This window comes from Simochromis diagramma, unplaced genomic scaffold, assembly GCF_900408965.1.
Source record: "Simochromis diagramma unplaced genomic scaffold, fSimDia1.1 OVJJ01000344.1, whole genome shotgun sequence".
Taxonomy (NCBI): Eukaryota; Metazoa; Chordata; class Actinopteri; order Cichliformes; family Cichlidae; genus Simochromis; species Simochromis diagramma.
In genome coordinates this window covers 6,840,125-6,855,717 of record NW_024387375.1, presented here as the reverse complement: position 1 = coordinate 6,855,717, position 15,593 = coordinate 6,840,125, and the positions used below count along the sequence as shown (strand labels likewise).

General features: G+C 40.9%; 1 protein-coding gene across 3 annotated transcripts in view; it reads left to right on the top strand.

Annotated features, from left to right (window-relative positions):
• sik2b (salt-inducible kinase 2b) overlaps positions 1 to 15,593 on the top strand; it is a 51,513-nt gene that overhangs the window by 15,576 nt on the left and 20,344 nt on the right. For all 3 annotated transcript variants that reach the window (XM_040009129.1, XM_040009130.1, XM_040009131.1), the window contains one exon: positions 9,788 to 9,949. In XM_040009129.1, coding sequence (XP_039865063.1) covers positions 9,788 to 9,949 — 162 coding nt within the window. The remainder of the gene's footprint in view (positions 1 to 9,787; positions 9,950 to 15,593) is intronic.

Genomic DNA, 15,593 nt, shown 5'->3' with positions numbered 1-15,593 from the left:
AAGACAAACGGATGACTTAAAAAAAAAAAAAAAAAAAAAACTAGAAGTACTTGCAAGCTTTGAAGGCAAAAATATACCTTATATAAGTCTGTATATAGATCTTTCAGATACATATGGTACTAAGCCTGAACTATAGATATTTCCTCAATAAAATTAGAAATAATAAAGAAAGAAGAAAAAGAAGAAATGCAGGGACATTTAATTCTACCGTTCTACAAAGACTTTTCAAGGTCATCTCACCAACTGCTCTTCGATCAACTAATTAGTGTCGGGGTGGCTTCTCAAAAGTTTTAAGTATGCATTACTTATTTGTACGCTCAAAAAAGCATACTTTCCACAAAGAGCACAACTAACTTGTTACTGTACTTGTGACATTACTCCACAACATCACTTGAGATGCATTGCTATGTAATTGCTGGTTAACAGTACAGCATAATTATGCCCACATGTCAACACAAATTCATATTAAAGGTGATTCTTGCCAAACAAATGTCTCTGTACCTTTCTGCATTTTTTTTTCAAATCCACTGTCAGTGGTCAGGTGATTGTTACTTGAGAACATATGAAAATATGCATATATGCATTAATATACTCTGCCCATAATGGCAATGCACTGCATTTCAATTAAATCTGACCACAGTAATTTGTTATCCCCAACACTGCAGCTAACCAAACTGAAGCTACGCAATTAATGCAGTCAGTACCAGTGCTTTCTATTATACAGAAAGCACTAAATAGATAAAGAGATGTCTTGTGTATATATACTTTATAAATGGGAATGGGACTTCTATTTGGTGTTCTTACTTGACTTAAAGGTTGTGTTTGAATAGTGTACCTCCCATCCCATGGAGGTACACTTTCAGAGCTTTGTGAAAGTGCATTCAGATTCTTTTATCACTGTGTTTCTCCTTTCTTATGTCCTCATGAATTCCTCCACGTCTTTGCTTGACCTCCGTAAGACTTTCCATTGAGGTCAAGGAGGGTATTTTGGAGAAATCCTGGAACTTTGTGTGACAACTCTACCACAATTTCAAGTACTGTTCATGTAGACTAGTTAAACCAACCTCTGCATTGTGCAGATAATATATATGGAAAGTCAAAGAAGCGCATTCTACTTGTGTGTGTGAATGTAATCATTGCTATCTAAATTCCAGTAGATAAGGTAATATATATATAGCTTTTTGAACAGGGATAGGGGTTAAGCATGAGCTTGCTGACTTCCTGTGTTTTGAAAAAAGTAATCCAAAGTATTTTTAGTTGAGCGACAGGCAGATTTTTCCACAGAAGTTTTCAAGGAGCCAAAAAAGAAATAAATAATAATAATAGTAACAAAAAAAAAAATGTTAGAAGAAAAATGTGCCAGACTTAACCTGATGTTTGTCTGCATTTGAGCTCAGCTAATTTGCTCCTGTCTTCAGTGTGAGTTCAGACATTTGGAAGCAATGTAAGTTTTAGTGATTGATAAAACAGAATGAAAATATATATATATATATATATATATATATATATATATTATATTTTTAGGGGTGCAACAATACACAAAATTCAGGGTTCGGTTCGGTATTTTTTTCGATACAAAAAAAAAAAAATGTTCATGCCTTTTTAATTTGTCATTTATTAAATTTTCACGGCACATTCCGCACCACATCTCTGTGCATTCATCATTTGTTTGAAGCCAGCTCACCTCCTGCAACTACTTTTCTGAGAATTTGTGGTTCGGACTCCTGACATTTCTTTGGAGGTGGAGGAACACCAAAGTAATTGCTTAAAGGAGCTTGCTTCTTCGACATCTTTAAGAGTTCTAAACAAATGTCTGTCCTCCTCCTGAAAATCTTATGTATGCAAACACGCGTTGCAACTTCTTATCTTGTGCCCGTTTTTTATTTTGACAGCGAATGCGCACCTGCGGACCACTTATGTGCAGCCCTGGTTATTTCGCTTGTCATATTGCAGCCACAGTCCATGAAACCATAAAGCTGCACTTTCTTTTTGCCTTATAGTCTGATTTGTCATAACTTTTCCGTTTTGTGGTAAGCTTTTCTTTGGCTGTCACTTCTTCACCCTGACCTGTCTTATTTGGCTCAGCAGAACTAAAATATTGTGGCGAGCTCAGACAAGGAGGAGACGGAGGTATCGTTTGGTCTTGCTTCCCGTGAGCTAGCCAGGGAGCACAGCCGTTTATTGACATCTGCAGAAGAACACTGCCGTTAGCTAACTGCTCAGCGCAGCAACAGCACAGCAGCAGCAGCAACAACAACAACAACACCACACAGGGCGCCCTCTGACCCCGAAAGGACACACCGTGGCAGCGAGAGGGCGTCACCTGTCACTATGGCAACATAAACAAAACATAACTGTACAAACAGAACCCCGAACAGCCCTGACCCGCTACATAGCCCCCACCTAGGGGGTCAGTCGTCCCCGACGACCCCATTACCCCACACAAAGTCCTGCAAATGTCCAGGTGCCTTCTTTTGCCGCACCGGCCGGTCACGACCGGCGGGGGAAAAGTCACTCGGGTCAGAACATGGGGTGCCACCATCATCCCACTTCTGACACCAATGTGGCGAGCTCAGACAAGGAGGAGACGGAGGTGTCGTTTGGTCTTGCTTCCCGTGAGCTAGCCAGGGAGCACAGCCGTTTATTGACATCTGCAGAAGAACACTGCCGTTAGCTAACTGCTCAGCGCAGCAACAGCACAGCAACAACAACAACAACACCACCACACAGGGCGCCCTCTGACCCCGGAAGGACACACCGTCGCAGCGAGAGGGCGTCACCCGTCACTATGGCAACATAAACAAAACATAACTGTACAAACAGAACCCCGAACAGCCCTGACCCGCTACAATATATATCCTGCTGCTTTTACACACGCACTCACATAACGCTCAGCGATTCTCTGCGCGATCAACCTCTCATATGTTTAAGCTTGTTGCCGGAGATTTCACTTGTCATGTTTGCATAGTAAGCTAACGATTGATAAGACGATGTCAGAGGAATTGGTGCGCAAATTATCATCACTCACCAATCAGTGCTGTCGCTCTCTATACACAGTTCGCGTGATTGCAAAGTGAAAGCAAAAAACAAGCGCAAATTCAAACGCGATTTCAATATGTCACATATTGACAGTGGCTCACCGATGCCAATGACATAATTACCCAGCTACATTTCCGAAAGAATGCAAAAGCATTGACATATATTTTTCCTTCCTACGATAGGTCGATGGGCAGGGCAGAGATAGATTTTGGTAGCCCGACTGGGAAAAATCGCTAGCCCCGGGACGTCAGGCAGGCGATTTTGCGAGCCCTGTATCTGATTGAGGAATCACTCATCTTTGGAAAAGAGAGTCTATTACAGAGAAATGGCTCTTTCCAAAATAAAAGCTATACTATACGCTTCTTCTGGGCTATATTCTCAGCAGCATATTAAACATATCAGGTCCCCATAAGGAGAATCATGTGCTAACGGCTGTTTAAATGACTTGGGTAAAGTTTGTAGCATGCCTGCTTGTTGTTTTTTGTCTGCTTCCACTTGTCTTTGCACTAGGATGATGTCTAAATGTGCAGTCATATTTGTTGTGTGCCCACTAGTGCTGTCAGCGTAAATCTTGTTGAAATGACGTTAACGCCACAACATGGCAAATCTCCGTTAACGAGCTACCGCGGATCGCCCGTGCATGGGGCTGGAAGGCCAACACGTTAACGAGCTAACTGCGCTAACACACTAGCTCCCACCCATGTAATTGAGCATTGCGTGGCACATCCAACATACTGTTTTACTTTAGTCCATGAAGCGCTTACCTTCAGGGTCATACGTCACATGAAAACCAAAATAGTTCCAAACGCCAGATCTGAATGAGGGTGGGGGAGGTTCAATTTGCCATGTTGCAAAGAGAGCTTAACTTCTGTCTCGCTAGCTTGCCCTGCGCTCAGTGAATCTGCATTCGACTACTCCGCCTCAACACAGACAGCATCGTCAGAAGGAAAGTTGATATTATTTTGTGTTGTTCGATACATACATACATACATACATACATACATACATAGGGAGAAAGAGGGAGAGATCTTTTAGATGTGTGCACCTCACTCCGATTACTTTACATGCTCACCTTCATATTTTATATTTATCTCAACAGTAGTTTATCATTTTTAGTGGCACTGCTATTAATCATCTAGGTAACACGCTAGCAAGGCTAATGTGAGTTACATGATCTTGCATGTCAAACATTTGTGTCAGAACTTTTTAGGGTCTTGGAACCCACACTCAAAATACACATGATTGACAGACTGCAGCATACCTGAATACAGCTTTATTTTTCATCAAGTAAATATGCTCACAGGCCTATGTAGAGTCAGGTGTTAGCGCTATAAAATCCCTTTTAATTAAGCTCTTTCTACAGACTTTGCCCTCGTCATGAAATATCAGCATACAACGATATGGCAGAATGTTATTTTTATGGGTCATTTATATGTCGAGGCTTTCAAAACAACATATTCTAGCTCATCTCACTTTCGGGTCACATGAAGACATCTGTAAGTAAAATCCCAGCTCCAGATATAAAGTAACGTAGATATTGCATGCTATACATTTGTATCTGAATGTTAAAGTATGTCAAGATGGATTTATTTAAGCGTGATTCAGTATCCTTTAATTCTAAATGCCTCCCATGTGGCTGCAACTAATTGCCGTTTTTCTTGTGGATTAGTCTGCCGTTGCTTTTTAGATTTGTTATAATTGTCAGAATGTAGTCTGACGTGTTGAAATGTTAGTGTTATCTGATCACCGAACCCACTACAGTATAGAAGAAACTACTTCTGGGTTCTGCCTCATTCACAAGGGGTTGCCAGAGTGGGTATCTTCATATGTTTTGGGGTGTTTTTTTTCACCAGCTGCCCTTCCTGAGGGATTTATATCTACTCCCGGGATCAAACCGGGAGTAGATAAATCACTATACCAGGGATGTCTTACTCATTTTACATTCTGGGCCATAGACAGTCCACTTTGAACTTAAGTGGGCTAGACCAGTGAAACCTGCCTTTTTTTTCCCGTGTAAAGAAGTCTAATTACATATTTAATCCTGAGATGTTTTAATATAAGAAAAAAGAAGTGCAGTTTCACAGTACATCTGTTTTTCTACTTGATAAAATGCTGCCATAGTAAATAAAAAGTCTGTCAACATGAGTCTGAGAAAGAAATGTCCTTTTTACCCCTCATTAGTAAATTGTCGTCAGCCTGCTAGGCAGGCGGGCAGACAACGTGGACACCTAAGTTTGAGAACAAGGTGATGTAGGATTTTGAAATGATACCATAGGTGCAGCTACTGAAAATCTCAGAAAAGCTTGAATCTCGTTGACCCTTGACCTTGAGGTCAAGGTCAGAGGTCTAGTTTGCTGAAAATCTTGTGAATAGGATAACTCGAATGCAGCGATGTAGGATTTTCAAATTGTGTGTCTACTAGGAGATTCATATTGGCAATCACCAGCAATTTTTACTGTAAAAGGCATAAATTTGTATAGTGTGTATGGTAATATGGTGAAAACCAAGAAACCTTCTTTTATTTTATTGTTTATTTGTTACTTATTTACCACGGTGTAGTATGAATGGCCATGGGGGAGCGCTTTATCAGTCAGAGAAGCTGCAAAACCCGTGAAAATACATTTAAAAGTCCAAATGTATGCCCTTCTTCACGTTTTCAAAAGCCACCAAACGGGTTAGATTGGAGTCTTTGACAACCGATTCTGGCCCCAGGCCTTTTGTTTGACACCCCTGCACAGCACTATGGAGCCATTCAAAGGGTACTTCAAAATGCAAATACCTACATTTTTGATTTTTGTTTTTTTTGTTTTTTAAGGTAATTCTAGCAAATGTAGGTACAAAGGTTTGTTTCTTCCTTTTAAAAATAAGTATTGGAATAAAGGATTGCCAAGACAGTGGTATTACTTGATCACCTAATCCAACCCTGATTGTGTTTTTAAAAACACATGCCCTAGTTAAATAACCAGTAAGTTTCAATGGGAGGGGCTTACAGTAAAAATAGGTGGAGTATGTAGGTTTAAGATGTGGGCTTTGTTTCTCCAGATAAAGCAGAGGTGTTATTTTTATGTGTGTATTTATAAGTATCCAAAGAAGGACAAGTGAGGTCAACTATAACCACCAGAAGCTGCAGCTGATGTTTGGCTGATTGGTACTTGGATGACATGGCATTGCTCTGTTCCAATTGGCTCTGTTCCCCTTTAACCCCTTTGGTGTGCCAGTATTAAATCAACACAAGCATCCATCACCGTGCATATAGATGTGACTTTAATGAGGCCGTCGTATTTAAGTGGTTAGGGTATCAGTTACTGATGTGGAAACGGAGTGTGCGACTGTGTGCCCCATGTCCTCTGCACTCACACACACTCGCATGTATACACGCTCCCAGCGCCTAGCCCACGGTGTTATCTGAAGTCTGTCCAGCAAGCCGGTCTGTACCCATGATGTTTGTCCCCTTCAAACCTGAGCAGCTGTTAAGAGATTTAGCTCCTCACGCAGCTCTCAGCAGAAGTGGAACACAGTGGCTTTTGAGCTGTTCCCTAATACCCCTATGATTCATACTTGTTCTGTTTGCTTTCCCAGAATGCCACTCTGCATGCCTCACTGTGCTGAGGTCCTTACCCTCACCAACATTGTATCAGTGGATTACTCATCCTTCCACTGGGGCAACATGCTGCATACTCTGTGTGTGAGTGTGTGTGTTGTACAGTGTTGTTTGCTTAAACAGTAATGGCTTGTTTTTCCAGTGTGACTGCAGAACAAGCAGTAGCAACACCGTGCTGCTGTTCATACAGAGCTAAGATACGCTTTAGTGTTCAGCGTTTGGTTTGTTGAGCATTTCAGTGTAAAAGCAGTCAGGCGGTGTTCTTTCCAGAGCTGCAAACAATAGTCAGTTGATCAAGCAGTCATTGAGAGAAATTAATCTGCAGCTGTTTTAGGCTTTAAATTGATTTCTTTCTCTTGTTTTTTCTTTAACAAAATTACTTTTACACTAGGTTTTGCATGAAGAAGAGTGTGCAACACCACAGGAAAAATAGAAGTCTTACCTGTCTCTGTAATGGCTGCAAGGAACCCTGCTTTGACTCTTTACCCCATAAAGATGACCTTCCCTTCCCTTAATGGCGGGTTTTGACACCTAAGTGTGTGTGTGTGTGTATATATATATATATATATATATATATATATATATATATATTAATAATATTAGATATAATAGTATATATATATATATATATATATATATATATATAATTATAGATATATATATATATAGATATAATATATATATCAATAAACTATTATAAAGTTGGTGGGTGACTAAGTAGAATAGGTTTCTGGGTGACCTGGTTCCCTGTGCTTGTTCCAAGCTACACAAGCACAGACAACCCTCACTTATTTCTGATGCAAACCTCATCATTTTTGTCTTATAAGCAGGCCTGAAATGTGACAGAAAGACCTTCAGTGTATCCCTAGTTGGTTTTCAAGGGGTAAAGAGTTAAACCAACCACTTTGTACAATTTTAGGCTCTGTAACGTTTTTATCGCGAGTATTTATGTTGACCCATAAAGAAGGCTTTAAAGACCAAGAAAAGGAGAGGTTATGTCCTGAAATGGTTTTTATTTTAGATTGCTGTTTTCCACAGGTGCAACCTTGGACCTGCCCAACACATTCCCCTCCCCAGTGTGTTTTTTGATTAGCACCATTGCTTGAAAATTCCCCCGTTCATTAAAGAGACCTACTCTTATGGAATTTGTCAGCCACTCGCTAATAAGGTTTTCTCATTCTGTTGCTATCTATCACACACAATTTTAATATCGGAGCTTTGAGATGCAGGGCTGTGTAGATGAGGTGTAGTGTGATGCACGATGGTGGCCTCAACACGTATGCTTTGAATATTTTATGTTTAATTGACTGCACACATCTGAAAAAGTCAACTAAATTGACTTTTAAAGAGGCTTAGTATGACTTTGCTGTGCCTGTAAGTACAGGGTGGGCCATTTATATGGATACACCGTAATAAAATGGGAATGGTTGGTGATATTAAAGTCCTGTTTGTGGCACATTAGTATATGCGAGGGGGCAAACTCCTCAAGATGGGTGGTGACCATGGTGGCCATTTAGAAGTCGGCCATCTTGGATACAACTTTTGTTTTTTTTCAATAGGAAGAGGGCCATGTGACACATTAAACTTATTGGTAATGTCACAAGAAAAACAATGGTGTGCTTTAAGCGTGTGTGTTTTTTAAATCCAGAATAAAGTTACGTTGAAACCAAGCACACCATTGTTTTTCTTGTGACATTACCAATAAGTTTGATGTGTCACATGGCCCTCTTCCTATTGAAAAAAAACAAAAAAACAAAAGTTGTATCCAAAATGGCCGACTTCTAAATGGCCACCATGGTCACCACCCATCTTGAGGAGTTTGCCCCCTCGCATATACTAATGTGCCACAAACAGGACTTTAATATCACCAACCATTCCCATTTTATTACGGTGTATCCATATAAATGGCCCACCCTGTAGTTTGTGTGCACACCACTGAAATGACAGCGACATGAAAAGGAAATCATATCAGGTATGTCTAACGAGTTAAAAGACAAAAGCAAAACATTGTTTTTATTGTCTCAATCAAATCAAGCTGCCAGTCTTCATCTGCTTCCTGATTACAAAAATGCTCTCTTATGAAACTGACCTAGTGGGTCTTCCCATAATTACATTCCTCATGATTTTGTGTTGGTGGGGTTTGTTGTGGTTGTTGTGCATTGTTGTCAGGTTTAGTTGCTGGTCTGTAACCATGCCAGCTGGAAGGACAGGCAGCAGAGTGTCCTATCTTGTTTGCCACTGAGTGTGAATTGAAGAGTTAGCAAGCTATCTGGACAGAGAGGTGTGAAGAGGAGCCCTGCCGACAGCAACAAACGCCACACTTTTCAAAGTTCACAGGGTTGTAAAAAAGAAAAAAACATCATACATCTTGTAAAATAGTCTGTTGAGACAAACTTCACACAAACAGTAAGGGCAGAGGGAGAGCACACCATGAGAGAAAGGTCAGCGATCTGAGCGCTTGGAAAAAGACGACGGCAAAATTTATGACTGTGGCTCTCCAGAGAGGAAATCGACTCTGGTTTCTTGTGTCTTTCTAAACAACCACAAACTCACTCTTTGGTCCTGCTGTGTGCAGAGTGTGTGCTAAGCAGATAAACTGCTAAATCCAGTGTTTTTGCTTCTCATTGGAAAAAGAGCTCAGTTTGTATTTATTTCAGTATCCTATTAAACCGACCCCAACTTACAAGCTGAGCAGTGTGCGCTAATCTAGGCATTATATAGCAGAAGACCTGTTCTCGGAAACCTCTGTCTCCGCTTTCCTCGTTCCGCTATGACAACACAGTGCATTCTTCGCCGCCAGCCAATGCCTACTCACGCATGCACACGCGGGGCTAGAGCAGGGGTCTCCAAAGAAAAAATACATTTTGCATCTTGCTCTCAATGAGCTCACAAAACATGCTGTAATGTAGAGCAGCTGTAAGCTACCACTGGCACCAAGCCCGCACCTCATCAAAACCTATTATACTTTCAGCACAACCACTCGGTTGAATGAAGAAATTCAACTTTTATTGCGTTCTTTTCAACTGTATAGTGATACCTTAATACGTGTTCGGAAGGCCTGTAGAGCCGGGTTATGTAATCAATTTTAAAAAATGATATAGACTTAAAGTTCTAACATGACACGTCACCTCTTTCCAATGTCTGCAGACTATCTGGCAAAGCATGGCCGTCTCAGTGAGCTAGAGGCCAGGAGGAAGTTCTGGCAGATCCTGTCAGCGGTTGAGTACTGCCACAACCGGAACATCGTTCACAGAGACCTGAAGGCTGAGAATCTGCTGCTGGATGGCCATATGAACATCAAGATTGCAGGTAACACATTGCACAGGGGACCCATAAACTCAGTAGATGAAAAATCCAGGATCTCCGCATGAGTTTTTGATGTATTGCCTGTCATGATCTCAGCGCTCGTGGAGTTCAGAAATGTCTTCACTGCCTGCTTAGGTCATTTTTGCAGTGTTGAGAATTGGTCAGAGGTTGCTTGCAAGATAGCTGTTTGCCGACAGATCCCATGACAGACATCTTAAAAGCTTAAAGGCCTGTGTTACTTTTTCAAAACAGATGATCAGAGAAACTTAAAAATGCTTCCCTTGTGACTCTTGAGTTTAAAAACATGAAAAATGGAGGACAAAGTGAAGAACAGACCCAGAGGCAGATATTTGAGGCTAAGCTGTAAGTCTGTAGTACAGGCATCAAAGTGTGATTATTAAGCAGCTGGTGTTTAGAGCTAGCTTGTGGGAATGTCACCCCGCTGCCTTGTCCCAGAGTGGAGAAGGGGAAAGCTGGGGTAGTCGCAGGGACGTTCTTAGGTTTAATAGAAGAGGAGCTAGGGTGATGGGATTGACTAGCTACTTTGGAGACAGAGTATCAGATAAGGGGATGAAGGAAGAATGATAAGGAGCGTGCATAGCAGGGTGGCAGGCCTTCAGTTAGGACCATGCTATGAGCGAGTCTGAGGTTTATCTGAGGCTTAATTCAGAGCTGATACTGAAATCCATCTAAGGTGAGCTGATCACATGAGAGCAGCTAAAAATACGAGTGTGAAAGGATACCAGACCCTGAATATGTGGTAGAGAAGGAAATGGCTTCCTGTCCTCAAAGGACTTCATATCATCAGCTTCAGGTAGTTGAATCAAATCCTTGTTTATGGGTGTGATAAATGCACCATTTTCTTTCTTCTGATACCAGAAAAGGGCAAAGCGGACAGAACTACAGAATAACTGTTTTCGTTGCATCATTACTCACATCATCCTGTCCACGGTTTCTCAGAAGGGTCCAAGATGATAACCTGGAGATGTTATTACCCGAGCAGTAATTTTCACAAACATGTCTGACTCACAGCTGATTGTCCGCACAGCAGATTAGATTTGAAGCAGGAAAACAATGAACAGAACATTACCTGGCTTGTGATTAGTGAAAATTTCTCTGGGGAGGACATCATCTCCAAGGTACACGCCGTGCTCCTCTTGACTACAACATGCTCGGACAAGTTTGATAAATGGCACATGAAGTTTGGATGAGTACAGGTGTCAGATTTGCACTGTACATGGGATCGACTCGTGTCGAGAGAGTTATAGATGTACTGTTTTTTTATACTCGTGCTGAAAGGTAATGGTTATGTTTCGTTGTTAAGTAATCAGATTATTTTCAGATCTTAAGGGAAAATGTGCTTGGCCTTCTGCTATCAGGGTGCTATTGATTGAACCATTAGTTTGTTCATAAAATGTCCTTAGTTTAGTAACAACCAGATGAGCCTTCTTCACAGTCTTAAGCAGGGCTGTGCATCTTGTGTAATCTTCCGTACAAGGACAAGTTATATTGGTGAAATACAGTCTGTAGTCACAATATGAATCGAAACAATGAAGGTCGTGAGACTGATTTCTAAAGAAAACGTTGCTTAAATAGTTTGGGAAAATTATACTTTATCTTGCTTTTAATTGTGTTTCTGTTATTTCTTTTTATTTAAAATCTTAGTTATTGTGTTATTAAATGTTATTTTGAAAATGGGTCTCCAAGATTAACAAAAAAGATTAAAATGAAATTAATATTTATAATAATAAACATTAATTGTAATGCAGTGGTTGTATAGGTTTAAAATAGAGGTTGAAAGGTATTTTTAACTGACCACACACTCACTGTCAATCAGAAGCCCATTTAGCCTTTCTGAATCCTGACATGCATTCGTCAGACATTTCATTAGGTATACCTTGCTAGTACCAGGTTGGACCTACTCTTGCTTTCAGAGCTGCTTTATTTCTTCGTGGCATAGATTTAAGAAGGTGCTGGAAACGGTCCTCGTGGGTCTTGGTCCATATTGACACGGTAGCATCACGCAGCTACTGCAGATTTTTCCAGCTGCATCTATGATGTGAATCACCTGTTCCACTACATCACAAAGGTGCTCTATTGGATTGAGATCTGGTGATTATGAACTGTTTATAAAAGGCAGGAAGGAGCCACAACCACATCTACGTGTCTAAAGGCACTGAGGTGCTGCCACGTGGTTGGCTGATTACATATTTGCATTAATGAGCAGTTGAGCAAGTGTTTGGTATTTTTGCTTGTTAAAATAAACGGCTAATTAAATCTTAACATAATCAGCTCTTTTTCTATTTGTCGGCTATCCGTTTTGGCACTACTCTGAATGTGTACATCCAGACAAAGTGCCAATGCTTCTGGGTTTTTCTCTTCAGTCCAGTGGTGGCTTCTAAAGGCCACCTCTGGTCAGTCTGTATGTACCTTAACAGGCGGTCAGTCAAAGAAAGGTCATTCTCCTGGTGGCTGCAGAGGAAAGAGGAACAGGAGCAGCGGGGAGTGCCCTTAATGTTTTCACTTCAAACAGCCCCTTTACATTCAAGTTGACAGATTGAAAGCAATGGAAAGAGAGGAGGAGGAATAACAAAAACAAAAGCAGGCATAGGCTGCTGGTTTAGAGTAGGCGAGAACGCCGCCATTGTGGTTAAGCGGGGAAATGCACGTGTACAATGCAGTGTATACATTTCCTGTTTTTGAGCTTTATTCACGTCACGTGTTTTGATCACATTATCCAATACATGTTGTCATATCACTAAAAGGCTTTCAGCAGCTATTTGCAGCTTCATTATTTGAAGTATCAACAATGACATTGCTAAAAGTGCACCACACCCTAAAGGTGTTTCATGTCTACCTCCAGATCAGAATCACCACTCTAAATGCTTTTTGACAAGAATCTGTTTAATTAATATTAAACATTAAATTAATAACAATGTAAAACAATATGAAAAGTCTAATAGCTGCATAATTTGTTCTCCCAGCTGAGCCGAGGAGAGCACACCAAATTTTACAATGTATGTCAAATTCTCAAAATTTCAATTTTGAAGTAAGTTGAAGGAAGAAATTTTATTTTCTTTACTTGCTACATAGAAACTTACAACATGCTTCATTTCAATTCATCAAGTTTAATCATGGGAGCAAAATGGTAAATGGCCTGCATTTGTATAACGCTTTTCTAGTCCCTAAGGACCCCAAAGCGCTTCACACTACATTCAGTCATTCACCCATTCACACACACACATTCACACACTGGCGATGGCAAGCTACATTGTAGCCACAGCTGCCCTGGGGCGCACTGACAGAGGCGAGGCTGCCGGACACTGGCGCCACCGGCCCTCTGACCACCACCAGTAGGCAAACACGGGGTTAGTATCTTGCCCAAGGATATTTGGCATGCAGCCAGGAGGCAGCCTGGGATCGAACCACCGACCTTCTGATTAGTGGCTGACCTGCTCTGCCACCTGAGCTACAGCCACCCCAAAGTTAAAGGGTGAAAAATGTTGCAGGGGAAGGAAGCAATAAGAAGGTTCAAGAATCCAGTTCAGTGTTTTGGAAAACCTGATCTAGAAGAAAAAGGAGGATAAAGAAAAGCAGCTGCAGCCACAAGTTTACTGATGCTCCATACTGCTTAAGTACAAGTGTGCCATCCTCTAACTGCATCATCATACTCTTATTTTGTTTTACACGTGCAGTCTTATAAACCTTCATAGGTTCTTGCCTGTAATCTTTTAGCTAATATTATGTTAATGTTGCCGTGCGCGACACACGCCCGCTCGTGCCCCGCCCTTTCTGTAGAGCTGGGACTGCTGTTAGTAGCCTGCAGCATGTTGGAGTGTTTGACGTCAACCAGTCTGTTCAGTATTCAGCTCCATGAAATGGGTCACAGCTTCTGACGAAAAACCAGCTGCACTGCTCCGCTCAGCTCTGCCTGCATCTCACATCTCGCATCTCACCTTCGCAGCAGCGTCAGACAGCAAACATACTTGTAATAAACCCACAGTGTCACGCTGCTTTAGCTCTCATTTTATTCCAGCCGCACCTGCTGCTACCTGCATTGCAGTAATTAAACGGTTCGACTACACACACTCACGTACACACTCAAAGAGCCGCTCAGCTCTGTTCACGAGTTTACCCTTTGCTAATTACTTAAACTTGATTCCTACAGGTATTTAAGCTATAATCTGCCGCAGCTTTCCATGTGTGTGCAAAAAACAAAAAAACATTTGACAGCCTGGATTCTTCATCGTCTTCTTTATTTTTAAGCATTTTGCCTTTTAGAGGCACCATGCAGCAATGTTTGCTGTAGAAATGGCCAGTCTGATCACATTTTATGATGTAACTCTTGACTATCAGACCTCTGTACACCCACATAGCCTCAGTTTTTAACACTAATACAATTTGTCACCACACAGAAAAAAGCGAAACCCCTAATAATTTACTTACTATTGTGTTTCTAGCGTTCTAAATCTGACTGAGTCATAAAGATTCAAACTACTAAAAACTAGGTCTGTCCAGCTTATTTGTGAGAGTTTGCACAAAGATCCCCAGCGTGAGATCAGGAGGAGAGACAGACCCAGCCTCCGGAGGTCATAAGTTAGTGCACTCCAAAGTGCTGGTGCCAAGCCCGGGAGGGGTTTCTGGAAGGGTATAAAATCTATGCCAAATCAAATATGCGGATCCATCCGCTGTGTCGACCCTTCGGGAAACAAGGGAGCAGCCAAAAGTACCTCTCACCTATTAAAGTTAGAAATGGATACTTGGTTTGGTCTGGTTTTGATTTTTGTGAAGAAAACAACAAAATTAAAAAAAACTGAACTTTAGAGAAAATTGTGTTAGCACAATTCTCTGAAGACATGGAGCTGACACAGCAAAAAATACAAATTTGTTGGTAATTAAAAGTCACATGATCCGTTCTGATTGTCTCATCAGTTTGAATTTGGCTTAAATTGGTCGATAGTTTCTTTTACGTGAACTGCAAAGGATCGTGTTGAGGAATAGGGGGGTTTGGGTCGCACACTGCTCATTGTGTTGTTTGTGTCTTTGCATGTGTGTGTGAACCCACATCACCTCCAGCCCCATTATGTAAGCCAGATTTTTTATTTTTTTTTTAATCTCTTATTTATTTGTTTTGTAATACATTTTTGGTGTTTATGTAACTGTTTCGAATTATGGAAAAACGGTGGGGGTGGAGGGCTAAGTGAGCGTGATTGTCTGCTCCTGTGGCTGTCAGGCTCCGTGACGCCTTCCCATTGATAATGAACTAACTAAGCATGAAATTATTTATCCATTGTTATTTTTCCGTTACTCTTTTTTTTTTCTTCTTTTGATAGAGCAAAGAGTATTAAAAAGTCAATCCAGTCTCCAAGTTGATAAATAAAAATCAAATTCTCAAAACTAAGAAGCTATTTTTTTTATTTGTATAAACTGAGTTAGATCTGAATCTTTTAGTTGAGAGGACCTGAGGGATGAGAAGAAGAGAACATAGGTGAAAGTCATATTGACTCGTAAGAAAATAGGTTAGCTGAGTGATTGCAGGCACACATGTTGGCTCAGTGCAATTTGTCCGATTATGCTGCAGCATTTAGTTGAATGCTAATGAAAGGCAGACATGAACTTCAAATTTATTTTGTGTCCATTTGTTCCC